This window comes from Echinococcus granulosus (genome assembly GCF_000524195.1).
Source record: "Echinococcus granulosus chromosome Unknown EG_S00023, whole genome shotgun sequence".
In the NCBI taxonomy this organism is placed as follows: domain Eukaryota; kingdom Metazoa; phylum Platyhelminthes; class Cestoda; order Cyclophyllidea; family Taeniidae; genus Echinococcus; species Echinococcus granulosus.
Genome location: NW_020170403.1, coordinates 659934 through 687883, shown reverse-complemented (window position 1 = coordinate 687883; position 27950 = coordinate 659934). Strand labels below are relative to the sequence as shown.

At 43.4% G+C, this 27950-nt stretch overlaps 1 protein-coding gene across 1 annotated transcript; it reads left to right on the top strand. All coding sequences in view use genetic code 11, as the record gives it.

Moving 5' to 3' along the window:
- Positions 1-58: 58 nt before the first annotated feature.
- On the top strand, positions 59-27682 carry EGR_04006 (Triple functional domain protein; the record flags this gene model as incomplete). Its single annotated transcript, XM_024493255.1, has 6 exons — positions 59-94; positions 1095-2000; positions 9400-9999; positions 12916-13279; positions 24060-24568; positions 27404-27682. 6 exons carry the CDS (start codon positions 59-61, stop codon positions 27680-27682), a joined length of 2694 nt encoding a protein of 897 aa, XP_024352354.1.
- Positions 27683-27950: the final 268 nt, after the last annotated feature.

Here is a 27950-nt window from a genome sequence, read left to right as displayed (position 1 = left end):
TTGTGCCGACTCTCTCCTTTTTAAAGTTTGCGACCATTGTTGGTAATATTATCTGAAAATGCTTTTGTATCAGCTGGTTGCACTCTGCAGCATGGTGAACATTTATGCATATTTCGTCGCAGGCATGAGCGTGATGCTTAATCCGTGGCAGATTTGCTTAGATATCCCAGGATTGCAATTCCAATGTACAACTGTGTCATCAATTTTATGCATAGTTTCTACATTGCGTTCCTAAAACTATGCTTTATGTTGTACCAACTATGGGTTTCTTCAAATTTGGCACAATCGGGTTTTAGCACTTTTGCTTTTTTTAATTTCACCGGTTGCACAAAAATTGAGACATCTATTTTCCTTCTGTCCCGGTATTTATTCTTATGTCCCTCGCTGTTTTTGAACTCATAGTTTTCCGTAGCTATACGGTGGTAGCTTTTTGCTTTTACCTTTTGGCCCCTTGATAGAACAAGCCCCTTAGTAGATTTGTTTAAAATTAGGATATTTTCTTTAACACAATATTGATAGCATATTCGCAGCTCTATCGTTAGTTTAAAGTTTAGTGTAGATAGTTCTATTTGAACAGCCTTTTTCGCTTGCGTACATTTGACTTTAGTTAACCTCAACGTCTCTCCCTTTTATTAGGCTCTTCCAAAGTAGTGCGCCTAATCTATTTTTAGCCATTTTTGAACCACATGAACCGTTTGGTCTTTTTTCACAATCCACATTGTAGAATGTCGTGCACCAGAACATGGGAAAGCTGGTTCATACATTTTTAAATAACATAAAGCTAAGATTTATTGCCTCATTTTTGCAGAGTGGCAACAAAACTTAATCCTATGAATCCAGTTTGTATAATTGACTGAGAATGGACTTATCACAAAACAAATACATAGAGTTCGTTTGCTAAACAAAATCCAGTTTTTTCTCCCATGCGGAGCAGAAAAACCCCGTATTTGATTTATAAATCACAGGCGTGGTCCTTATTTAAATGATGTTTTCGCCTTTAGTTTATTTTTTCGTGCAGTAAAAACCCTTTATTGTCGCTTTGAGAAATAGTCTCCAGAATCCAAATCTACTAAATATTTTGTCTCATTTTTCAGCACGCACAAATGTCGGTGGAAATAGTCAAAGAAAAGCCACCAGACGAAAAACAGGCTCATTTCTTAGACGGTGAGTCAGTGTGTGCGAAAGCGGACAGCCCCAATCCAACGGCAGACGTCCTTCGCACTGATGATCCCACCTTCAACGATCGTGATCAACAGCCCTCACCCACTCCAGCCAGTACTACCGCTACCACGGAGAATAACGCTTCAGCCGATGTAAATGGTGAAGCCGAGGCTATCGCGGAAGCCATCGAAAAGCGCAAGCAACCTGTCATGGAACTGGCCTACTCGGAAGAGAGCTACGTACGCAGATTACGTGTGGTCTATGAGCTCTACATGCCGGCGCCTTATCGGATGCCTCCAAACTCCGATTCCACAAGTTCCACTGCCGCCGCCTCCTCTGCTCTTCCCGTTAGCCCTTCGAGCTTTGAGGAACTCGCTAGTAAGCTACCTCCAGGAGGACCAGCAGTACCTGAGGATTTGGTGGCTCGATGGCGTATCCTCTGGGGTAACTGGATGCAACTATTTGAGTGGCATACGGGCTTCTATGAGAAGTTACGCACCCTATTAGAAGAGGATCCAGATCGCATTCCCAAGCTCTTCATTGATTCGCGCGCTCGTCTCCGCTCCATCTACTCGAAATACTGCGAGAATCAAATCAAGGCGGCTCACATTGCAGAGCAACACAAGGAGTTCTTCGATGAGTGGCGTGTGCATGTGGGGGATAAGGAGGATGTGGTCTCGCTACTTATGCAACCGGTGCAACGCATTATGCGCTACCAGTTGCCCATCTCGGAGATCGTCAAGTGGACGGAGCGAGCGAAGTTGCCCTCCCTGCCCCTGTGGCAGAAGGCCCTGGACATAATGAAGGAGATTCCGAAGGACACACAACTCATTCTTGAGGTAGGCCTATTTTTGGTAACGCTCAATTTTTCCCTCTTTCACCAACCAGTAATTACAAGCCTAGTGTATGCCTGATTAGTCGTTGTAAGAAAGGAGGGAATCCTGTTTACGGTCTACTATTTATATAGCGAAAATGTAGGTGCAGTGATTAATTGCATCCCAGTTTTTTACTCTACTAAGAGGAAATAGTTGCAAGTCAAGAAGTGCCGACTTTGTTCGTAATGCTCTTGTCAGAAATGACTCTTCTAAGTACAGTTTTCACTATATTTGCCTCCCATGAGGCAAGATCACAAATTCTGGAGGGTAGCATGTTGATGGCTGCTCGCGGTGGTGTTAATTTCACCTCTGGCAAGTGTTTTTCGTCATTGTATGCTGAACTATCTCCTACCTTTGCTCAATCATGCTTAACATCCCACCGAGGAAAAAAGAACAGGATCAGTAAAGTAAAATGTATACCTTCCACCCTACTTCAAAGGGGAGTAGAAGCTCAGGCAAATTGTAGTCCTGCCGCCTTCCTTCTGACCCATTCACACGCACACACACACGCATCATAACTTGGGTACTCATAAGTGTGTCCAAAATTACAGGACTCTCGGGAAACTGAACTCAAATGTGGGCGATTTATGCAACCAGGGAGGAGGGAGGGAGGGACGGCCTAGCAGGTTCGGTTGGGTTAAACAAACGCATTTATGACGATGCAGAAAGCTGGTGTTTAGCAGCTATTGATTCCTGAGACGGATAGAATCTCTCATCTTAAAAGGGTGAATGCGTCGTCCCCCTTTTATGACATTCAACTTTCACTGACCTTATTCAGGTAAATAATCGACTTTCTTGTGTTGGCTTGGCTTCACACTGATTATTCTTTTCAAGAATAATTGAGGAACTCTTCGAAATAAGGAAGAGAGTGGCGGGGAGGGGGGCTCCGTCTCCTTTGGCAGCTATATTGAATGCTCACGTCATTCTCGCAGTCACTCAAAAATTAGCTTAAAAGAGAAATAGGAAATTTGCATTCTTTTCATTAAAAACATTTAGTTTATTGTAGGAGTACTTTAAACACATCCTGGATATTTTCATTTCAGGATTCTCAGTCTCTTATTCTCGACATTTCGGCTTATCATGGCATAAGCATAAATCCTATCCGGATAGGTTCCCCGATTTTACTGAAGCGGAGATGCTTTCTGAGATCTGTGATTCCAACCTGTCTAACGAGCTCAGTACCGAGTTGCCAATTACATCTCCTTGGTAAACTAATAATGTCTTTATTTCTTTTTATTAGAACGACTTAGTCTCCCCAAATTTACGATCTTAGTGTTTCGTTTGGATCATTCATTTGTGCAAAACTCATTTTCTAAGTAGCCTTGAAAGTAGCCCCTTATTTGATCTCGGGTGTCACTTTGATGCGAAGCCCCTCAAAAGTACACCGTAAATGCCTTCGCCACAAGCCTCTCAGCATCTCATCCCTCATAACTAAAAGGCGTTGGCGTCTTACCCTATTTGCCTCACTTGCTACCCATCTAGCAAATTCATAGTTGAATCATCCGTAGATCAGGTGGAAAGCACAAAGATCACTACTGTCTGAATGGTCGCTTCTGTGTAAGGTTTAGTTTCTCTTCTCCGTACGCGCCTTCTTTTGGTATGCAGGTTAGTGGGTACATATGCGCAGTCGGGGGGAAGAGAGAGAGAGTGGTAAGCAATAGCCGTGACAATTAGTTCCTTTTTCTGCTCTCTTGCGGGTGATTGAGCCTTGCACTGATTATGTTAACCGAGCTGCATAGTGAATAGCTCTGGCGCACTCTCTTTGTTGTCTGTCAATGCCGTCAGGTTGATGGCTCTTGAGCAGGGCTCACATTATTAGTGCACACATTAACACACTGGCGCGTCTTCTACTGTGAATTCGTAAAGAATGCTTGTTGTATTTTCCCACCGTCGAGGCAATGCTAACTAATTCTGAAGCTTTCTCATCACTGCGCTTTGTCAAGCCTTCTCTATTCGTCGTGTAGCATCGGAATTTTTGTCCACAACTCGTCAATTCAATGATAATGGGCAATGCCACCTTGAATCATCTCGGGGACCTTTTGCTTAAGCGAAATTAAGCGGGCTATCCTGGTCGCATATTACACTCGTATGCTATCGGACTTGAAATATATACTGATGCTTATAGATAGATTGTAAAAGGAAAGACTAAAGTGATAAGCTGGTGTGATAATTAAAGAGGAAATCGTGTTATTTCCTTCCCTCTTTTACCTAATACAATCAAACCCTATGCCAGGGTTTTTTTTCGTGGAGTTATATGAATTTAAATTTAACTGCTTTACATCGCTCCATCGGCAAAACGATGATACGCAGTGATCCAGTTGACGCATGTATTTCTGACAGGGAATTCCTTTTTTTCTTATCTAACTTGCACCACGGTACTATTCTAGGGTCTGGTGTTGATATTGACAGGAGCATGTCGAGGTTGTACCTGTGTACCTGTATTTGGCTAGTCCAACCTTGGACGAAGATATTCACCTCCGCCGCGTCTTTAGATACTCACTACGAACATGACTCGCCTCAACTTAGGACTGAGGTCAAAGTTCGCTTGCCCAGTCTTATTACCTTAGCATTGGTGATAACGCGAATCAGTGCTGGAAAAGTCGTTTCCTAGCCAATGCGCGGGTAGTCATTTTTTACGGTTTTTGGATGGTGAATAGTGGTTTTCTGGTGGTGGTGGGGTCATAGGCTGTTCCACTTTACTCTATTGCCTCATCGTAGACAGTCACCCCTACCCTTCAGTATCGTTGCGTCGTTAAATTTCCTCCCCTTATTGATGATCGGCAGGTAGACAAGTGTCTCAGTGTATGCTCTTATTCCCTTAACCCTAACTGAACGCCTTTCACACCTTTGTTGGTCAAAATCTCCCTTTCTAGTGATGCAGTAGGATACTGCCTCGTCACCTAACAAGAGCGGAATAACTCGTTTCTCCACGGTCTGATATCTATTCGTCTTATTGCAATGGTAAAATCGGCTATCTTTTCAGTTATAGATGTATAGTGTTCTTCATTTGCTACCAATGACCCAACAGAAACATCATTTTAGCCTCGAGCATTCGCCCCTTCCCACTGGCGGATTGCTCTCGCCATTTCTCACCAACTGACACTTGGACAACCGGGCGGGCTGAGGTGTTACGATGTGGAGCCCTATTTTCTGGACGCCCCTTAAACACTTTTAACATTTTCGCACACTAGAGTCCTTCCTTTCAGCCTCACATCTGGACGAAAGGCCTTTTTTCAATCAGAGTTGAATCAACGACTGGTAGATGAATGGGCGTGGCTACTTCCATTCCTACTCTCTTGAATCGCATTAACCCCAACCAAAGGTGTCCTTGTTCTATCAATACACTAGGGGAAAATCGCTTCTGTATTTCGAATGCTGAACTGCTACACGTTCTCCTGAAGTGATGAAGTCATACGCCACGTGATTTTTGATGAGCAGAGGTGTATTACTACGCATATCCCTATTTTCAGGCTGCCTTAAATCCTCCCCCTCATGTAGCACCATAGCGGCAAGGTAAAGCGTCTTCAGTTCTACGCCTTCATTAATTTTAAGTGCGGTGTATGCTATGTGTGGGAGTGTGTTAAATCTTAACGAGAGCCTCGCATCATCACTCCGTTTCCCACAGTTGGCTAGTTGACTAGCCATCTCGTTCTCCCTCTCTCCTCACCACCTTATCTGCCCCCCTTCCCTCCCCCCTTGCCTTGGCATCGCCTTGGTAAATAAATCCAAAAATAGCACCACCAGAAGCAGCAGTAGTAGTAGTGGCGGGGGCAGTAGCAGTAACTTTTACTTCTTTCAGTCCTAGACTGGTGAATTTAAAGGGCAATGTAATGCAGTTGGGTGGGGCCTTTTTTGTGTCAAAAGCGCAAACCACCTCTCCCTTTCTACTTGTTTTCCTATTCTGAGTAATTCATCATTCTCCTTGACAGATTTGATTTCGCTCTCGATGGCTGTACCTCGGTCTTGTATTTGTACTTTTTTGGGATTTCGGGATGGGGTAAAACAAAAGAAAATGAACTGATTTTTAAGGAAAACACGTGTAGCCGAGTTTTTTATTTTTTGTTCAGATAAAAAAGTTTAACATTTAAACAAATGTTCCGGTTTTTCACTTCCAAAGTCATCAATTTTACTGTCAAATTGAATCAAGTCAAACCGTCTTCACACGTTTGATCGGCAGAAAAAATGATTACAAAAGGACAAGATCTACTTTACACACCATGGAAAGTCTTTTCTCCTATCGTGTTATTATTTAGCAGATCTGGAAGTAAATCTCTTGGGGAGGAAGTGGGGGTACTGGCATGGGCGGCACCAGCGTGGAGGTCCAATCCACTACAGTTGCAAAGTGGAAATGCCACTAAATTGGAATCACGTCCTTTAGAGAATGGGCTTTTCAGCGATTCTTCCAGTTTGTAGAAGTCGGTATAGTTTATTTGCCACACCGTAGTGAGGTATCCTTGATCCAACAGAAGTCGTTGAAATGACAATACTCTCTGTCTTTTCGTGTGAGACCAAGCAATAGCCCAGCGAGCCCCTTATACCCTTCTCGACCAATTTTTCTCCTAGAAAACGTAACGCATTATACATATTACAATATACTCCAAGATGACAATGCTGATAGGCTTCCCTTTGACCAACATTTCATTTTGGCTCCTGCTTTTAGCGAAATGAAAGGAGCAATAACTCGTATTCTGTGAAAAGTCCACCTGTCCTTAAGAGGTGCAGCTGCATGATGCCCTGTGCTTTTAAAGTACGGGTCAGTGAGGTCAAAACGTCCGGATATTGGTAGTTAGTGGAAGTAAAAAACTGACCTTATCAATAGCCCATTGAACCTGAGGATTTCCTCACTTTCCTTCAAGCAGAACGGTCTTGATCTTTAAGAGGGTTATTGTCTTGGAAGTTTGTGCTCTTTTGGAGAAGTTTCGGGGTGTTTTAGAACCACTTTAGACTTCGTGCCGGTCAGTTTAATGTTTTCCAGATCATAGAATTTGTTGCGGATCCAAACGAGCCACTGCTGGAATAGCGGAACTGTCGTTCTGTGACGAGTTGTCACTGGCTTTTTCTTCGGGAATTCAAATATTTAACCGCTAGTTATCTGAAATAATACGAAAAAGTACTAAACACCGCCACCTCTAGAAACGTCAATCCCCTGTTACTGCCAAGACAACAGGTAAAAAGCGGCTTTCGATTGAGTACAAGTTTCTTAACAGAAGTTATTTTTTGCCACTACCTGTCTGTGGCTTCTTATAAACTGCCAATTAGGGGATTTCAGGTGGCCTGTTAATGTGTAGGTTCGTATCCTCTCTGCCGATTGTCATCAAATAACTAACAACAGTGGGCCCTGGATTTTCCACTGAAGTCAGCCTTAAATAGCAGGTCTACAAGTTAGCTTGTCAGCATGGAAATAAGTGATTTAGCATTCCAAGAAACCCCGCATCCTGGACACGTCTTGAGGTGAGAAGTCAGGCACATTCGTGTAAGAAGCATTCAAAGGGCAGTCAGCATTACTGAACTGTTTTATTTGTTTTAATACTTGGAGAGAGTAGATTTTGTCGCCGATTTTAATGCCAATTACCATCAAATCTGGCTGAGTATTCACAATCACTCGTTTTGATCGCGGCGCTAGCGCAATTTTGAAATGATGATGAGGAAACCCATTAAAATTGGCCTGGCTTCTAACATTTCTCCTTCTAACATCACAAATGTATGAACTATGCAATCATTTGCCACTTTCTGACACTTGATTGTACCAGCTGATGTGCTCCAAACAACTGATTGAGGTCTGCAAATGACGTGTTTCCTTGGTCTAAGGATAACCGCCTTGTTTTAAAAATAACCTTTCAGATACCATAACTATAAATAGTACACGCCTTTCGTGGACCAAAGTACTCGACTTTCGTCAACGATTCTGGCAGCGGTCGTGTTTGCGAACCAGAATTTGATGGCACTGGCAGCGTCTATTTGTGTGGGTCACGATGTTGCCTCTTTTTTTTATACTCTCATGCGAATATTCCAAAATGCACGTCAGTTTTTGCGGTTCTTTGTGTGTGATAAGCGTTTCACACGAAACGGTGGCCTCACGCTCACCTGTGACGGCAAGAAAGGAATTGAAGTTGGCACTGCCACTCGCATGTGAAGCCTTCATTTTGGAGTTCAGATGTGGCAAAAAGTGGTGTGAAACTTGAAGGCGAAAGCATCCGAATTGCTCTCTTCAGCTGAAATTATTTTCTACGTCTGGAATTCGCTTTGATATGGGCATGCGTCTGCAGCATCTATTTTTGATGCTATAGAACAATCTTCTTTGGCGTCGGGATGCTGGAAACTGTCATGTCTGATGCTTTATTCAGCGTGGACCGCTATCTGTCAGCCTGCCGAGCTTCAATTCGTGCTCAACATTCAGTTCAAGTCCAAAACAAGTCTTTGCTTGTCCTGCGGACCTCTTCATTATGTCTTTCGGTGACAGTATCTCAGGCGGCAAACGAAAAGGAGTTACGCTTTTGAGGTAAAAAGAACAAACGGCATCCGAATACCATTTGTGGCGCTGCGCCTCAAGGTTAAAGTAGAGGTTCTGGTCGCGACTGCGGTAACGACGCTATGCATGCTGGCGTTGCAGCATTCCTGGATTTCGTCTAATTTTCACTCATTCCTTCAAGTCGAGCAGATGTTGCTTTTCCCATTTTTCAAAGATACAAAGTAGATGTTAAGCAAGAAAACCATGCGAATACTCATATCCCACCCTTACAGTAGGACATATTCTACATGTTTCAATTCATCATCCTTTAGAAATACCCCAAGAGAAATCCATTTGGTCCCGCATTAAATGCTAGGCGCTGGTACGAGTTCACCTAGTTTTATGATCGTTTCTCAACCCTACCTGATTAATTCACTTGACAGTAGTGCCTATTTTGCCTGACAAGCCCTCAATAACAAGATCAGTTACTGTGCGGGTGCTGATGCTAAGCTTCACATTTCCCACGGTTGGATTAAATGATCGCTGTTGAAATGGATTAGGAGCCGAGTGCCAATTCCATACTCCAAAGTCTATTGGAAGTGGGTTGTCTAATCTTGGTGGCTATAATGAAATGAATCGAACGAACGACTAAAATGGAGCTTTGTTATGAAAATGTGAAGAAGAAATAGGCGATTCATGGAACTGCATCTCTGAGAAAGGAGATTAGGCAGTTCGAAAAAGCGTTGCAATTAGGAGTCGTTTTTTCCCATTCCAACCGTGAACTCGACTTGACCTCTAACGTGGTTAGATTGAAGTCGCCTCTCAGAGCGGCACCTTTATTCAAAGCCATTGGCCAGCATGCAAACTTTCCTTGATCATTAGAAACATCATCTATTTGTCTTCTCAAACCCACAGGCAGCCCGAATTGACGGATTTCCAGGGGTAATAACTGCCTTAGGAACGCTGCGTATTCGCGGAGACCTTCTGGTTGCCTCGCTGTCTCGCTCGGAGTTGGCTGAAGCGCTGCGCTCCTACGCCAAAGCTCTCAACGTTCTCCCCTCTAATCCAGCCTCCCGCAACTCCTCAGGCCTCTCCCTCCTTACCAAACTGCATCTCCAATCTTCCTCCACACCTGAAGAAGAGGCAGAGGCGCCCGCCACCACTACCACCACTGCCGCTCCCACTGACACCGGCCCAGTGAATTTCACCTTCGCCAACGAGCCTACATCGCTCGCGCCGAACGCTTCGACTGCACCCCTACCACCTCCGTCTCTACCGCTGCACCAGAAAAGTCGAAGCTCATTGGAGGTGGGGGAGGTTTTTCAGACACAGCCACCGCCGCCATTACTTCCAGGAGGCCAGAAGTTTGTAGTCTCGCGGCTCTTTCTCTTCGATCGTATGCTCCTCGTAACGGAGGAGGTGAAGGCCAAACGAAAGGGGACAAGTGCAGACGCCTTTGCGCAGTCGACCTATCAATTTAGGGCTGCTATCAATGTCAACAAGATGAAGTTTGAGGTGAGCGGCAAGCCATTTTTGGATTGAAAAACTAACGAACTTATCAAGGAGATTTTCTACATTTTTTTGTGCATGGATGTGTGTGGTTCCGCTACACTGAGGTGCGATTTTGCATACATGTATTTCCCCCAAAAAATAAGCCAACCACTTGGGGCCGTTTTTCATTCGCCGTCAGTTTTGTGTACGTGCGCTATTATGAAGCGCTTCTGCACCAACAGCTAGGCATCTAATTGCTATAGAAAACATGTTCGTACTGATAGCCGTCGAATATAAGACTAACAACATTGACTCTGCTATTTGGACTCGTTGGAATTATTTTAAAGCGCAGACAATTGACCCGGGGTGGTAACTAGTTTGCCAACGGCTAAACACTTCAACGCTCTTGGAGATACACTGATAGCCGTCGAATTTAAAACCACCAGCATCAGGTTTGCTAGTTGTAATCGCTAAAATTGTTAGTTAGCCTGGCGAGTTAACTCTTTTTCTATCCGTTTTACGGGTGTATGGCAGGAGACCTTCCTCCGTTTTTGAAACCTGATTGGCGTCCAGTCGTGCATCGTAGACAGATAGTTTGATTTAAAAACAGTAAAATGCATATAGTACACTTTTTGTTAGAACAATGGAACACTCGGAGTGTGCGAGCCGAGTTTACTTGGTAAGATCATGGTTTTGTGCACTCGGTGACGGTTTGGATGTGAAAATTCCGTAATCATACTCCCTGGTAGTATTCTACGGTTTGTTTGTTTATAAATACGCATTGAACGGGGCTTGCTGTCTTCGGCTAGTGGATAGCGATATGGCCTTGTATACTTGAGTTTATGCTGAAACCCCACTTTCACTTCCTGAATTGGGACTTTTCACTTGCTCCCTGTGATCAGTTTACGATGCGGTGCCGCAAGTCACCTCTGAAAGCGTAATAAGCCATTACCAGTACGGAAGAAGGATTGGAGGCCATAGGCGTGGCATCGCAAAGAAAATGCAAAATGCAAGGACTAAGGAGTCTTCGTAGTTGTAAAGTAGAATAAGAGTAGTTCTGTTGCAGTGGTACGGAAGACGATTTCTGGTTAAACCAGAGCGTCAATTGATACTTTCGAAGTTCACTCATTTAATTTTTTTAATGAAATCTGTGAAACCGTACGATTGTTACTTCCTTACCTTCCTATATTGTTGGAATCGGAATTACACCGAATCTTACTGCTGTCACTGATTCATTTGCCGACCTTAATTATAGTTGCGTCGGAATCGTAGCAGGTCATCCCTACTAGTCGTTTAAGAACTTTTTGGTGCTTTAGGCTGTCTGTTACTGATGAAAAAATCGTTTTTATCTCAAAGTTTAGCACTTTTTAGAGTGGAATATGATTAGAGCGATTGGTATATCTGGCCAGGCGTCCAAGGATATCGTATACGTCATGCCATATGGCCTCACCGTCGGTGATGAACAGCTTGGGCCAAACGCAGTCGCTGTCAGCATCATATACGTGTGACGTGTACTTTTGTTTTTTTCTAGGTCGGATTGTAAACAGATTGTTTGGGTTACACACACCCAAACAGGTGTAGGATTTACTCGGTGTAAATATATTTGCATGTCCTTTAGTTTCAGCGGAGTGCCGCCCTGAATAAAACATCCAGTGGCCTGCGGTCGATTTTCTTTTAGAACCTAGCTTTGCCAGGTAGACTTACTGCGTCAATCCTTATGCGTGTGTGTAAGTTTTTATTCAAATCAAGCCCGAAATTTGACTTAAGCAGGACGTATCTAGAGTAGTCGTCATTGGGTAAAGATGATAAGGGCCCTATTTTTTTTACATGTACAATACCAGTTCTGTTTCGCTAAGTTGGAGGAAATTCTACCAGTAGTCTTCTTGGCCAATAAGTTATTAAGATTTTGCCATTATTGGAATGGCTTTCCATTCCCACGAAGATCGTTCAGGCCCAGTTAGGACTTTGTAGGTCAATGGGGAAAAAGGAAGAACGACTTTCAAGGAGCACCGATTCAGCTAACTTTTTACACAGTCCCTTGCTGATTTCATAAACTTATCTCAGCGGTGAAATAACATCCACAAAGCTTTGGCATGGAAGGTTTTGTGTTGATTAAACGGCAAAAAAATCAAACGGTCAAAACAGGTGGAAATCTCTTGAAGCGAGGTCTGAGATGTGAGGAAGAGGTGTTAATATGTCTCACTCGCAACGGTGTTGTGCGTACATACTGCGGTGAGTAGTATGGGGTGGTCTGGAGATCCGTCTTGGTACCCAGAATCTGCTAACTCTCGGAAATTGCAAATAATCGTGGAAAGTTGCCTCCATCGTTCCCACAGAGCAGGTCATCTCCCTTGAAATTTCACAGGGGTGTACAGGTAGAATAGACATCAAAAACCAAAGGGACGTTCTATACGCTGAATGTTCAATCGCAGAAATGACTAATATGCTGTAGCTGCCATGATCGGAACGAATATGCATGGTATAACGTGCTATAACGCTATCTACCATCCCCTTGTCCTATCGAGTACTCATAGTCTCCGCTTCCATTGACAAACACATTCAATGGCACCGTGGCTGCTGTCTTGATTAACAGGATGTGACCTGACCTCGGTGACACCCATTCTACATCTACAAAATCATAAGTCATGCTTTGACTTGAACGTCCGCCACATCAACACCAATACCATATATTGCTACCGGAGCGTACCCAGCAACAATTGAGTACAACCACAAGTTCACTTTCTATCAGCGCTATTCAAATTGCTACATTCCTCGAGAAAGATAAGAATAATTCCGACGAGGGGCATCTGAATCGCCGTATTTTGATGGATAGAGGTTAGTCGCCTTTCGAATATAATCGAAAAATGGCTGAAGATTTAGAGACCAAGTTGGCTACAGCAGGACAATTTTTCTCAGCCAGCCCCTTCTTGTCTCTCACAGCCACACTGGTTCATGTGCACCTTCACGTCTGAGCCGGCGACGACGGAAGCTACAGGAGCGGGAGTAGCGGATGCGATACCGATGGGCGCAGCTGGAGCGACGATGGTATCGGGAAATGAACAGTATTCCGGCACTGATTGGGCGTCGGTGCGTGCGGCCCTGGAATTCGTGGCGTCGGACGATCTGCGTTTTGCGCTGTGGGACCAGACACCGGGTCGTGATGTTATCTACATCATTGACCCCCAAACTGTCGCCACGCGCTCCGCCTGGGTGGTGCATCTGCGCGACATCCAACGCATGCAACAGCAACTCCTTATGGCGCTGGAGGATCCCACACGATTTGCTGGTGGAGAAAGGGAATGGGGTACTTTATTTTCTACCCCATTGGAATCTTCTTTTTAGTAGTGGAATCATCCCTGAGGAAATAATAGGATAGCCAGTTGGAAAGTAGAATTGGTATGAGCATTCTTAACAAGTTTGCTAACAGCGTAACCCACATGCGATGTATTTGTTTGGAAGGAAGTCGGCTCATCTTGTTTTTTTGGTGATTTTGCTGAAATGCACAGGCTATAGACCGGTAGAGGCAAATCCGTAAGCAAATCCGTACGTAAGAATCGTATCAATTATAGTACTGAATTGCTTCCCTAACTCTGAATTAACATAGCTACTTAATCAACACCTATTTTGCCCACTCGAATGGATTAATTTGTTCTAAGTCTCTCGGTGTAAATGCAGTGTCAGTGAGGCAAGCAGGCAAGTGGGAAGCGAGAAAGTGGACAGGCGCCGTGTTTTGCATTGTGCGTATGGAAGTACTTTGCCCGCCCAGCCAACCAGAGGAGGAGTTAACGGGAGCTGGGTTTTTTCTCCTTCCCTCCTCTCTCCCTCGTTTGTGCTGGCTCATGCGCTCAATGAACGCGAATGCGTTGCGAGGAGGGCTTCGAACCCCTACACATGCTCGCATGCGCGTGATTGCGCCATCTTCTCCTAGGCCTTTTTGAGCCTTCAAGGATCTCATGTGCTCCATTTTGAGTGTTAAAATACCGGTGTTAATTTTTGAGTTGATGGTTCAGCGAAAGGTAAAGGGAATTCAGTCCCTTTCATTAATACAACTCGATTATTTCCTGTTTGTCAACTATCGCTTTATAATAGGGTCAGCGGATCCTTTTTGCCCGATAGTTATATCGAGTAATACCATCACGATGTCAGTCACTTGGAAGCTGTCTTAAATAACGACTTCGGAGATCAACTGCCATCTTCGCGAGCGCTGCTTGGTTGACGGTTTTATCAGACGTTGTCGTAATAACAATATTCACTCCCCAACCCAGTTATTCACTCTCGCCCGCTCACTCACTTACGCACTCACTACTGTCTCAAGACGTATGTGGCTTGGATATGGCGCCAGGCCGGATTAATGCAGATTCAACCTACCGATTTGAACTGCTAGTTGAAGTTTGAGCCAGAATTATTGTTACAAGATGCATTTTCCCTTATTGACAAGCCTACTTTTCTGCAATTCGATCCTCACAACAGCAGTTTTAACTTTTTGACCCTCTTGTGCCTCAACGTCTTCAAGGAAACTCTCCCTCTAGCCTTCGGTTAAAGCGAGTATTTTAGTAGAAGCGGCTGCGAAATGGTTAAAGGAGTTCCATTCAAGAAAGTCTGCCATGGAGGTTAAAGTTGTAAGACTATTCACAAGGAACAGTCTTCTCAATATCAATGATTCTTTTTAATCCCCAATTAAGACCGAAGACTTAAAAACGTTTTCTAGCACTACCCCAAGTGGCCAGCCGACCAGAAAAATTCAATGGATCTCCCAAGTAACCTGACTGTTTACCTTTCTGGGGATCTTGGTTGCCCTTTCCAGCCTTTATTATTCCCTTAACCGATCTCGCGCACATGCATTCTACATTCGAGGTGGGTGTGTATGTATCAACTTCTTCCAAGATTCTGTATGTGAACTCGAGGATCTGATTCTGTGCTGCCTTTTTCGGAGGTCACTGTTTTATGGACTGTTTGTGCGGTTAAGAACTTTGTAAAAGTTCAGATGGGGAAATTTGAGGTGAAAAGGAGGACTGAAAACCACACCGGTGGTAGCACCAAACGAGTTGGCCTGTGTGCATTCTATTTCTTGTTGTTTTTTCCGCCCTCCTTGCTATCTGAAGCGCACCGGTAAAACCACAAATCACTGAAATTTACGTGCCCTCCTCGTTCTAGGATTTTTGTCTCTTGTCTTCTCTCCCTCTCCTCTTGGATGACTGATCAACTTGTTTTGAACTATAAAAAAAGACTATTATAAACCTTCTTTTATCCTGGAGATTGCATTCTTTTTTATGACGTTTATCGTTTCTCCTTTGACTTGTCGATTGGATGCGATAGGGGCTGCCATAGCCGAGACTAGGAACTGGCAAATTTTGGTGCAGGTTCAAGAATCAATCGCTTTCCTTTTTCATTTATTTTCTCAAGTAGTGAATGTAAATGTGAAGTTCAAATGCACTAAAATTTTAAAAATCTGTTTCGATCGCACTCTTTGACGGATTTTGCAGCTTTCCAAGTCCATTTTTTTTCTGTATCTGAATTAGAAGTGACCTCGTAAGGTGATGAGATCCATACCGAATCAGCGGAACCGTTTCTAGATCCTCTAGGGTTTCTGTAATCTCTGTATTCATCGGATTCTCGATTCTGACCCTTTACCCATTTCCTCTACCTGAATTTCCCTCTGCACTCGATTGACTTGGATCTCACTTGCTCTGCGTAGCTTCTTCAATTGTCCAACCGTAATAGGGCACCTGTTTTCCCATTTAATTTAAACAAATATTTCCCCCCCCCCCCCCCCCAAAAATGAAGGTATTTCTGCTGGCGTAAACAATAGGAATGCCATCTCTACTTGACGGTTTTGATTCAAATTTTTGGAAAAAAATGCGTCCGCATTCCATTTACTGTTCTACGATATGAACGGCTTCTTTGCACCATAAATCTCCTTTTCGTGGTTCCTTTACTGATTCCTATTTTATCCTAAATTTTATGGCGGGTTCATGAAAATGTATTACCTCTAACTGTGCAGTCGTTTGGACGTCATTTTTCTTTCGCTATTCTGTTCGGAGCTGTAAGAGGTTCTACAAGAAAGGAACGAATTCAAATCCTGTGATTATTTGAGTTCTTCTAGTTTCTTGTGTCTGAAGTAGGTTTGAATGGAAATTCGCTGTCAACGCTTCTAGCACCATTTGGGAGCCCGTTCCACAAATTTGTCCTACTGTTGATTTAATTTGCCCCTTCTTTCCATTTCCCAAGCGCCGAACAGATTGGGGACGAGGGTCTTACCGCCATTGCCCCTCGATTCACCCAAGGGCAGTAAGTCGTGACTTTATCCACAGTGGACCGGAGGCGGAACGGGTCAGGGAGTGCAAAGAAACTTTCACTGTTTTCCCAACTGTCAGCCCCAAATGTCATGTTTCTTGTAAAGGCAAGGTAAAGCCCCTCAGCAAACTTAAAGCGAAAAAATCAGTTTTAATTTTCAGTCTACGATTTCAGCAAATTGGCCACTGATGTAATCAAGATTTTTCCAATTTTCAAAATATATTACTTCATAAAAAAGCCACTGATTTGCTTGTTTAGACGGGTTACCGGAACGTACAGTGTTAAACCTCATCACCGAGTCGATTTAACGCAGACAAGAAGGCGGCTTCAGTTGCGTTTTATTGAGGGAAAAAGACAGGCGGGATAGCGCATTCAACTACCGTTTTTTAACGGCATCATTCTGTGCTGCCTCTGTAAGAGGCATTTGTGCGCTCCCCTATGTCTGCACTTTTGGTAAGAACGTGAATATTTCCCTTCCTTGCCTAAAGCTTCATGGTCCTCAGAAGGAGAACCACAGGAATGTGCAATTTTTATCACCCGCTTTTGATGGGTTTGTAAAGTTGAAGAGCCGTGAATTTGGAATTGTCGAAAGAAACAAATGTGGCATATTTAGGATAAAATCCGAAGACGTTATTTCTCAAAAAAAAATTGCATCTGCACGGAATTGAGTCGGTGGATGCTCCCCGTGAATGTCTCATCGTATCTGTATGTTGCTCTCCATGAAAATTGCTTTATTTCCACTTGTTCAGCAATGTCAATCAAAATCTTTTCATCTGTCAGTATCCACATCGCTGGCCCACTTTTAATTCCCAAATTGACGGCTTTTTATGGAGACTATGAAAGGATAATCAGTTGGTGAGTGCGAGACTTAGCCCTAAGGAGACCGAGAACCCGAGAGTTCAGCTGTTAACCCATATCAAACTCCGGTCTTGATTGATCGCGGATTCGTCGGGAAGGCTGACCAGTGCTGCTTCTACGTTCATAACCAACGGCTGCGTCTTCTGTCTGCCTCTCTGTCACTGCTTTTGCCTATGCGAATTTGTCTGCCATTTGTTTTGGTGTTCATTCCTCCCCATATATGTGTGTGTTGCTTTTAATGCTACGAAACGGTATCAGAAGCAGCAGCACAAACAGTTGCTACCCCTTATATTAGGCAGGGTAATCTGTCCAACTTGTCTTATTTTCATCTCCCTCCTCTCATCCTCTCAGTTCTATCTCAGTAGTGCAAAAAAATTATTTTTTATTCGAGATAATTTCCACGTTGTATTCTGTAACCATGTGGTAGGAGTGGATCGAGGAAATGTCTACCACTCGCCTAGCTTATTTGCTGGCTTTCTTCCATGGTCGCCTTTACATTACTTTCAGTTGAAGAAACGGTTTCCTTTTGAAAACGATCATCGTATAGACAGACATTGTGGTCTTTTTCTCTCCTTGTGATAAAATGGAATCAGGTAAAAATTTGTCAGTTAGTCTTGTTGTTCCTTCCTCATGCGTTAGAATGTGAAAATTCAAAACAATGATGATAACCGCCCTTGATTATGTAGATTATGGTACCTCCCTATCGTTTGTAAGGGGATAGAATGGGAAAACAGTTACCGAAAATTTAAACAGATCCCTTGTTCCTATTTTAGCCGCCGGAATAGGTACCTCTATCCATTTTCTTATCTTAGGATAAGATGGAATATGGTAACCATTTGCTGGGTATTCGACACATTCCCCTTCCTTTCCATTTCGCACCTTCCCTGTTTCATTTTCGTCTCATTTGAGCTAAAAAGCGGCCTCTCTTTATTCTCTCCTTTTTTATTTTGTATGAAAAATGCTTCCCGAAAGTGAGTTAGCAGCTGCGCATAGTTTCGGAACTTGGTCCATCCTTTACTAATATGGTCAGTAATCATTTCTTACCTTTACTGGCGGGATTAAATCAAGGGGGATTTACAAAATATCCACACTTTTTTCTCGATCTTTCTTAGTCTTTGAACCGATTTGCTTCAAAGTGGGATCACTTCTTACTTACCGAGTAGAGGGGTAGTTGAGACCCTTATCTACCGGAAATTCAATTGGATTGTATATGCAAAATATGAAGTTGACGTCTTTGACATATGATATGTGTTCGCTATTATCGTAGCTATCCTCGGAGGATGAATCTCTGTCAGTTATTAAACTCGTTCCCTCCAACTTCACTCTTTCTCCATTACTCCCTTGGTTGTGTAAATGCACTGCTCTGCGACTGATTTTCAAATGGGGACCTTAGTCTACCATTGCTACGAACTGGCGTTATGTCTGCAGTGCCTCGAGACTGCCCTGGAGACGAAAGAAGGCCTAACACTCGGACAGGATGTACATTGTTGATGTGCAGAAGGGCTGGGAGGGCTATTGGCATGGTTCAGAGGCCAGGCCGCCCGACAAAGTCACAGTGATGGAGCTCCCAATTGTCCTGTTACCAAAAGCGAGAATCAAACATGTCTGCTATACATTTATCTTGAATATGTATGCTTCTAATTTGGGTGTTAAGCAATAAAACTTCTATGTGATTGTCAAAATTCTGACACAAATTTTGCAGTTTTATCTTTAGCCCAAAAGTGTAGTTATGCTTAGTGCGAGTACGCATCCGTAACTCAATCGTCTTTCGCAGGAAGGCAAACAAACACAGTTCCTACAGCCTAAATAGCAAATTGTCCTCAAGACGGTATATTCACAGTTTTATAATCGTTAAAGGAGGAGACTGTCTCGAAATCTACGATCCCATTCAGCCATTCCTTTTTGTGTTAATTTAAATCAGTTTTCCCACGTAGCTTGTTTGCTTTGCCCCGTTTTGTTCAGGCAAGCACTCCGTCAAATTGTGCCATTACCTTTCCAGCTTTTGATTGGTTGTCATTTCTATGCAGAAAAGGTGAATATCATGCAACCCACCTATCTGGCTGGTTAGATGGATAGCTGGTTTGTTTGCCTACCTACCTGCCCGCCTATGAGGGACGGCGCTAGCTTAAGCGCCTGGTCTACGTTCTAGCTCGTCTTGGAGTTGGATTTTGCCATCAACACCCGAGTGTGAATGCGGATAAGATCATCTCGTGCAAGCAATGCAACGCAGCAGCAAACTTTACAACGCACCACTGCAATGTCAGCCGACTGGCCCACTGCATCTCCCCCTATGTATGCCCATGAAGTTGTTTGTCATTCGTGATGTACGAGCAGCGTGATAAGGGGCGCAGCTAGAAGTTTATAAATGACTTTATTGTTGATTAAAGACTGAATGTTGGGGCCTTAGAAACCATTCTTCAGGTGTCAATGCCTACGCGACCCCACAAAGCTGGAAGTTCATTATTGTCATCATGTATTGAAATGACATTCCTCCAACAAATATGACAAAAGGCAAGAAATTCCTTGTCTCCTCTTCCTTGAAGAGGGGATAACAATGCCTACGTGATACTATTTCATCTTTGCAAAAGTTGTTTTGTGTGGTTCGCATTTGGGTATCGGTGCAGAAAACGAAATCGAAAGGCCAAAAGCCCTTCTTTGCTTTCAGTCTTTTTGGAGACATCCCATTCTTTTGTGCAAATAGTTCCTACCCTAATGCTTGCCCATTAGCCTCCCTGATAAAAAATTGTGAGGAATGGTGAGTGGGATGAGGTAGGGATAAAATTCACACATTAATGCGAATTTTTGAACCTGTATATCTCAAAATGGCCTCAAATCACAAGGCGATTTGGAGAGAGCGAATTGACGATCGGTAGCATCACCGAAATTAAATTAGAATCCCTACAGCAAGTGAATATTCACTTGATTTTTGAAAGATCCAAATAATGCTGGCTTTCACGGATGGTTCGCAACCAGCAGGTGTAGTTCCATCCTCTCAGAAACAAAGTTAACTTCTGGATTCAAACGTTAAACTTGTAAGTGCAAGCCGACGGATGGTAGAATTTTCCTCCTAGATGAAATTTGTCTTTTCTGTTACATCCTTTGTTTATCAGCTCTTCGAGCTTTCAAAGGTTTAAAGGGGTTGAATGATCAGTGAAATCCGAGGAATATTTAAAAGTTTATTCGTTATGCACTGAAATTTAAAAGAATTACCTCAGGTACTGTCCAATCACGAAAACTCTGAACGAGCTAGTTGACAGTAGATAGCTAGCATTGTATGAACTATTTCCTTTTATAGGTAAAGGGGTTCACCAGCTGTTCGGCTTACCCCTTACTGTCATGAATTGGGCACGTATCCGCTTCCATTCCCCGTAGCTGCTTCCTCCCCTTTCTTTTTGGTGCATTTTCGTGAAATGAGGCTGTTGAAAATCCATTTGGACAGTCCATTCACGCTACTTTTTAGTCGCGGTGGCTTCTGCATTTCCCCCGTGGAAGTTGGGGAAGAACTGTCGTTCACTTTTTCTGACTTTTTGTGGCTGTGAGCCTATGTAAATAAGGCCGCTTTGGCAAAAGCGGTAGTGGTGGTAATGTTTACGCAAGTTGGACTATCCACTGCACTTTCTGGGTGCCATGTGACCTGGGTCAAGCCGGCCATTAACCCCTCAAATCCGCACTAACCCACACACCAGTGCATATCTGAGGCATGGTCCACTTCGGCCCTCTTGTTTGACCCTAGCTGTAAGTTGGAGGACAGATGTGCGAGCTTGAATGTGATTGGCTAGTCATTAAGGTGCAACAATTCTCGACTTCTGATGGTCTTTTTTCCTGCAATTTTAAAACATGTAGGTGTCTCAGATTACTTACTTGTACGAGGATTAAATTTAAGTAACTGGTTAACACTCTTTGTGGGCGAGATTCATTGCATGTAGACATTTGACAACACTTGTTTGGGGTTGATTTTAATTGGTTGATCAGTAATGCCAGTAAGTAAGGACCAAATAGCGATTTCTGTCGGTGGTAAATTAAATAATTGCAGTCATGGAATCATTCTTCGAAGGCTACATTGATATCCTTTTGAGATCAACTACTTTCTACTACTTTCTTTGTCCGATTGATGGGGATGGTGGAGAGAACATCACGTTGACGTCTAAAGACTTACGTGTTCTTGATAAATGTTTATTTCTGCTGATCTTGATGTTGCAAACGTAGTTGAGATTCCTAACACATCCTATCATTTGATCAAATCGTCCCTATTCTGTGCTGACCCCTTGTCTGAAACCGATTTTGATTGGTGCCAACGGTATGGGTTGCTAGACCAAAAATGCAGAAATCTTCATGGGTACTTTTGAATTCACTGAAAGCCTTTATTTTTAGTATATTTTTAGCTGATTTAATGTAAATATTTAATGACACGAGGCTTTTTTACCCGGACTTGATGCTTCGCATTAAAATCGCTCTGCGAAAGAGGTCATTCAACTTTGACAAGATATACTGATGCCTTTTTGACCATATTTGGTTAGGTCACTGAAATTCAGTAAAGTCCAAGTGAAATATTAAGAGATAAATTTAGGAGAATTGTTTTCCAGTGGGACTTGGGGATTCAAGACAGATCTCTCGCCAACCGTGATCTAATTTATGACCAACATCCAAAAGGCTCTCCCAGTCCTCATGTATGCATAGGTTTACAGCGAATCAACTTGAACCAAGACATCAACAATTCATCCGTTGGATACTGCCAAGACGTGTGGGCGCCGACTAGAATCTTCCAGAATTCGACATAGGTCTGGTGTCTATCGATTCTGCTCTTAGTTCCTTCACATTTTCATGGACATCATTCCACCTTTGATTAACAAGTAGATAGATAGGTGAATAGGAAGCGATCTCCTTTAGTAACCACAATTCTTTTAATGGGTTTAGTAAGTTCAGGTTTATTTGGTGGCTAACGAATCCGTGTTTTTGGACGTCCGTCGATTCGCATGCGAAAAAAAATGTACTTTAGTAGTTCTAATCGGAACAGGTGATCTCTGGCCCTCGCGAAGGCGTGCGCATTTGCCTGGTAAGGTTACAATTAGCGGTTTAATCCAAGGGAGTGGCCTTATGCACATTCCTTCACTGGCTCTCTCCTTTGTTCCTTCCTTTCATCATAAAATTCTATTTCATATTCTCGTGACCTATGCAGACGTGGGAACTTAATTACTTGAATCGTGTCAGTTATCGCACAGGCTTTATAGGAATTAAATTATCCATCGTTGGTCCTAGGTAGGAGAGTAAATAAAGTTTAGACTCCATAAAAAGAAGGGTTGAAGATGAACCATGTAAGCAAGGATCGGAGGAGCGGAAGTGTTGATCGGAGCATAACCAATCAGGTGTTCCAAAGTCATTGGATTGGTATTGCATTCTGTGTGCATATACCAATCAAATGACACCTGATGAGAATTACAATTCTCCGTTTCAAAAACTCTAGAAACTGCTCTTTTATTTTTAAATGGTATTTGGTGTAATTTGCGAGAATCTCAGCTTGAGAAAATCTCATTATCTTATTCATCTTCAAGAGTAATATCAGATGGGTTGGTGAAGCTGATTCATCCCTCGGAAATCCATTTCGCAATCGAGAGATGATTTGCCGTTTCCGTTTCCTCCTACTCCGTACATCTATTTGGAGTGTTTCTGGCCTCTATCTCAAGATAGATGCTGATGCACACTTGTTGCTGTCGTAGCAAAACCTCAAATTCCACCTGAAGTTGGAATTGGAGATCCGAAAGCCGCTGTCTTAGGGAGGGCTAATGCCAGTGCTGGGTATAATTACCACATCCCATTAGAGGCACTGCTCTATTTTCAGTCAAGAGAGGACAGCGTACCTTAGGACACCGAGCAATCCAGCTTAATCGCTTTACGCTGGAAGAGGGCTTATTTTAAAGCCATTTCACTTCTTTATGCAAGGCTGAAGATTCCAGCAAAACCTTGACCTTGGTGCACAGAATTCACCCTGCTTCGGGAAGAGTCAAAACCTCAGTTTGACAAAAGAATCTGAATGGAGATGGTTGACCTCGTGTGGATTTGTCAGGCTTCAGGAGCTTGGTACGACAGCTATTTTGCATTCGGTGTCAGTTTTGCTGTCAACAAATACATTGTTGAATTTCTTCGTTCATGGTCGTAGTAAGTGCCTTGGAATGCCTTCGGGCTAATATTGCTGAAGGCATATTGCATCTGCTGGAGCTTATCATCATTCGCAAGATATCACGTTAGGAAATGGGAATAAATGTCGAAGACTTTTCTCTTGGGATATTCTACTCGCTGCTTAGATAACCATCTGGTCTTGATGTAATTTGGGACTTTCTCGGATCAGGCCATAGACAAGCGCATTCTACCTTCCGAAATGAGTTTAATAGTCCTATTGGCACTTCTTTTAGTCATGAATGTTGCTAAACACTTGGAATCGCTTGTTATCGGCGGCTACGTACAAGTTTCGGTTGCACTCTCAACGGGTAAAGAACAAGCGGGATTCCAGGCGTATGAACGAATATGGAACGAAGGGTACTCCCTTCAAATTTTTTTTGGACATGTTAGAATAAGTTGTTTTCGTTTTTCTGTTCTACATTTGGCAGAATTGCTCCTTTATGAAATCACCAAGAGAAATTACTGGAATTAGACTAGGGTGTCCTAGGAGGCATCTATAAATCGATGACCTAATTATAAATAGAGAAGGAATAAAAGTGGGATGAATATGGTTGTTTTCAAAGTTTGCCACATTGTTCGAGAGTCTAGGGATAGTTTTACTATCGACCTTCAGAAGAGCCAAGGGCTTATTAGCACTGATAGTGTGGCCCATTTCCACACGGTCGTCGCAGTAGGTGTAAAATGCCTGGCGTCAGTGAGCCGCAATCCACACGTTTTCCATCCTACACATCCACTTATCTCTCAGTAACGTGCTTTAGGTTCACCACCAGCGTCAGTGACAGAGGTGCCAACCATCCGTGGTCAGGTACCCCGAGAACAGCTGACCCAGACACCACACTCTTCTTCGGGTACCTCTCATCAGACACGTAAATGGCCCTCCTTCTCAATGCGTCGGTCGAGCCGCCTCAGCTCCGCCTCTTCCGCTCTCACCGGCACTGCCTCCACGCCCACCTCAACGCAAGGTCTTCGTAGCAATGCTGCTGGTGGTGGTGGGGACAAATCAAAGCCCACCACACTCACCGGGGGAGGTGGTACGGACGGTTTAGGAGGGAGTCTACTGCGCTCCTTTTCGGCTGAAAGGCATCGGGTTGTGAGCCCCACGCCCGCCTGTACTGTGGATCCGGCTACACCAACCAACACATCGGCAAGCAGTCTGCACAAGCCGTTTGTGGTGCGCTCCGCTAGCTCGCCCCATCGAAAAGGGTCGGGTGATGGGAGCAGGTGTGATCCGGGCTTGGCTGCTGTGAATAGGGTCGATTCGGTGGAGGTGAGTTGAATAAATTCGTGAGTAAATTTGCTCATCCTATGGAGGAGCGAGAATTTGAACCATGAACCACTGCGATAAATTTAAATGCAGAGGTGGTGTTTGTTCATCGATTTTGTTTGGGGATTACCTCCCAAAGTTCCCTGCGACTGGTAAAAATAGAGATGAGAATTAGTTCTTTTTCTAGACAACTTGGATGAATTCTTACAAGCTAACTGAATATTTTTCCTTACCTTATATTTTCAATTCATTTTTTAGGCCGTGACAACTTTTTCATTCCTTCATTGTTGGTGTTGATGACGGTGATAGTAATAAATATTATTTCCGCAAAGCTTGGCCAAAATGCCCTTGTGCTGATTGGTGCGTGGCTTCAAGGTCACAGTGGTGTGGATTGAGCTAGCGGTCGATTGATTGGCTACTGCTGTTGTCGCGCCACTCCCTCTGCTGCTCAATCTGTTTCTGCTGCCACTACTGCTGGTGTCTTATCTCCTTTCCTTACCCGTCTGTCCACCTCTATCCCCCTCTGAGTAGTAGTTGAGTGTGATTTAAAAGCTTCGGGGATGTATTTTTTAACCTCCAAAAAGGGTTAATCATAGGGTTTATCATAGTACTTTACCGTTTTAAGAGTTGGCTATGGTGGTGAAGTCGCGTAGGTATGCATGACGAGTCGATTGATTGACAGCCCTTTTAGAAAAGAGGAACGATATCGAAATTTCGTGAATGAGGCAGAGTGTTTGTCCCCCTTGTTGCTTTCATTGTTAGCCCAATTATAGCACAACGACAATAGCGTTGTTTATCTTGGAATCCTCTATCATAATATCGCCAAAATTTTTAATTGACAGACGTTATGACACTGCTACTATTTTAAGGTTGGAGGAATTGGTTTTAACCGAAATTCACCTAGTTTGCCCATTGCATCTTTGTCCCTTTCAAAAGTTCTGGTCCGATTGTTGACTTAAATTCTATCGGGTTCGGTCGATTCATGGCTAAAAGAGGCCTCCCTGAATTGAATACCTTGGGCAATTAAGTTCCTACTGAAGATGTTTATCTATCAACTCTTTTCCCATATTGCTGACTGGTTTGGAGGTGTTACATTCCTTGCTGCATTTCCATCCCGGTCGTGTGAGGAATGCCAAATGTAAAAATTTCACTGAAGGATTTTTTAGTGTCTAAGATCCGTCTATTTTACTAAGACGTGTTCCTGTGGATCTTCATCCTCTGGACCAGTTCTCTCGGAAGATCTTGATAAAGTTAGCCTGAAAATAGACTAGCAATGGAACTACTTCATCTGTGTAAAAGGCTGTAAAATCAAAGTGACTTTCTAAAGACGAGGTACAAAACGAATAAAACATGAAATGAATCGATGGAACAGTTTAAGACCCTCATTTATTGAATCCATGGTGGCGGACACTTATGGATTGTCGGTGGCCGGAAAATCTCTTTATTACCGTCTCATCAATAGTGAACAGTCAGAAGTATAATTGACCATTTTACTTATGCTAAAATTTTGGAGTTCACCCCTTTTGTTTGTAAGCTTGTATCTCTGATTTCTCCTCAAAGCTGTGTCGCTCTTAACGACCGTTCTCTATCCAAACTCGGCGATGTTGAAACCCGGAATCACCAAATCTATCTGACAATCAGTTAAGAAGGGGCAAATTATTCATTTCGGGTTATAAACAGGGGAAAGAGAACCATCTTTCTGGCATAGTTTTTCTTGTTGATGAAGCAACTTATATCGAGTATCACCAGGAGGTATCTCTTCATCAACCATTGAAAATCATCTGACCAGCAGTTTAGAAGATTGTAGGCTTTTTGTGCCATCATAAGGCAGTCAAGAGGAAGTGACAATTTGAGTCCCTTGTCCCAGAGGTGGCAAGAAATTGACTTGGTGGGGATTGTGTGATCCGTTTATTGTAGCCATGTGAAATGTCCAGTTCCAGGTGGAATACGTGGCAAATCAACGAAGCAGTTAACGAAGCAATGTCAACATCGACGACCGTACAGGCAGTGCTTCAGATTTATTAATTCATTACCCAGAACAAAAGGGGTGTAAGGATGTGTTGATATGGTTAATCTCTTTGTTGTGATAAAAAACGAAGTCGAGCTCTAGAAAGGTGTCTATTATGCCTATCTGTTTTCTTTATCCACACTGTTGGCAGAGTGGTCAAATTAGATCCTGGTACTGCCAGTTTGTACATAGTTCATTATTAGCATCACCGCATCTTATCACCACTGGCCCACCTTGGTTTTGCATCTTGCCTTAGCAAACAGCATTTGTTTAATGGAATGAGTTATCTAGGGTATCTTGATACATTTTTAATCCTTTGATATCTGACAAAATCGCCTTAAAAGGATGAGAGCGGAAATGATGTCCCTAAATCCCAGTTTCTTCAAGATGGAATACCAGCAACGTTTACTCTTCAAATTAATTCTGCCAGCGTACCTCGAATGCTTCTTATTCAAAGTGTACCACAAACATAGTCATTTCATCGTTCTTCATTAGCTTTGACCTCTATTTGAAGTGCTAAAGCATTCAAAACTTACCTATGAACGCTCCGCTCCTTTGAACGTCCTTTATCTCCGCCTTAGTGGCTAATTACTTGTACTTTTTATCTGTTTAGCGTGCGGTTATTAATCATCAAAGCTATGCGAATACATTGACCTTCATTTTAGGGCAGGTGAAAAAAATAGTCCCACTTTGTAGTGGATGGGATAAAAGAGAGGTCTACCAATCGTGCGAAAATAGACATACTCAGTTCAGTGCTTTTATCCGGTTAATGTGAAACATCAGCTGCATTTAGTCTCAAACTGGAATTTTTATTGTACTTCTCACTGCAGTCTTCGGGGTGTGATGTGAACCGAAATTCCGTGGGTTTCCAAAAGACCAAGAAGGTCTTTACTAACCTCTTCTTCGGCAAGCATTCAAAGAAGTGTCGCAGTCCCGCCACCACCCCCACTTCCGGTGGTGGCGGTACTTCGCATCACTCCATACCGCCTCCTTCTACTTCCTCTGTGCCGCCTCCCTCCGCCTGTCTGCAGTCGCGCATCGATTCGCTGCCTCCGCCTCACCCTGCCGCCAATGCCGCCACTCTGACCAGCGCCTCGGATACCCTTTAGTTGTGCTCCGCCACCAAATGCGTGTACATGGTGCCGCTCCCCCCTCCTCCTCCACCCTACCATCGTTGCGACGACTCACCTGTGTAAATATGCCCGCCCCTTAGCTCGCCTGTCTGTCTGCGTTTCGCCAGACTGGTTTATTTTTGTATGTATTTCTCTCTCATCAAACATATAATAAGGTACAGGCAATAGTTGTCTTGTAGAAGAGAGAAAGGGCCCACGCTTCTCCCTCTATGCCTGTTGATTTTGTTTCCTTCCCGTCGTCATC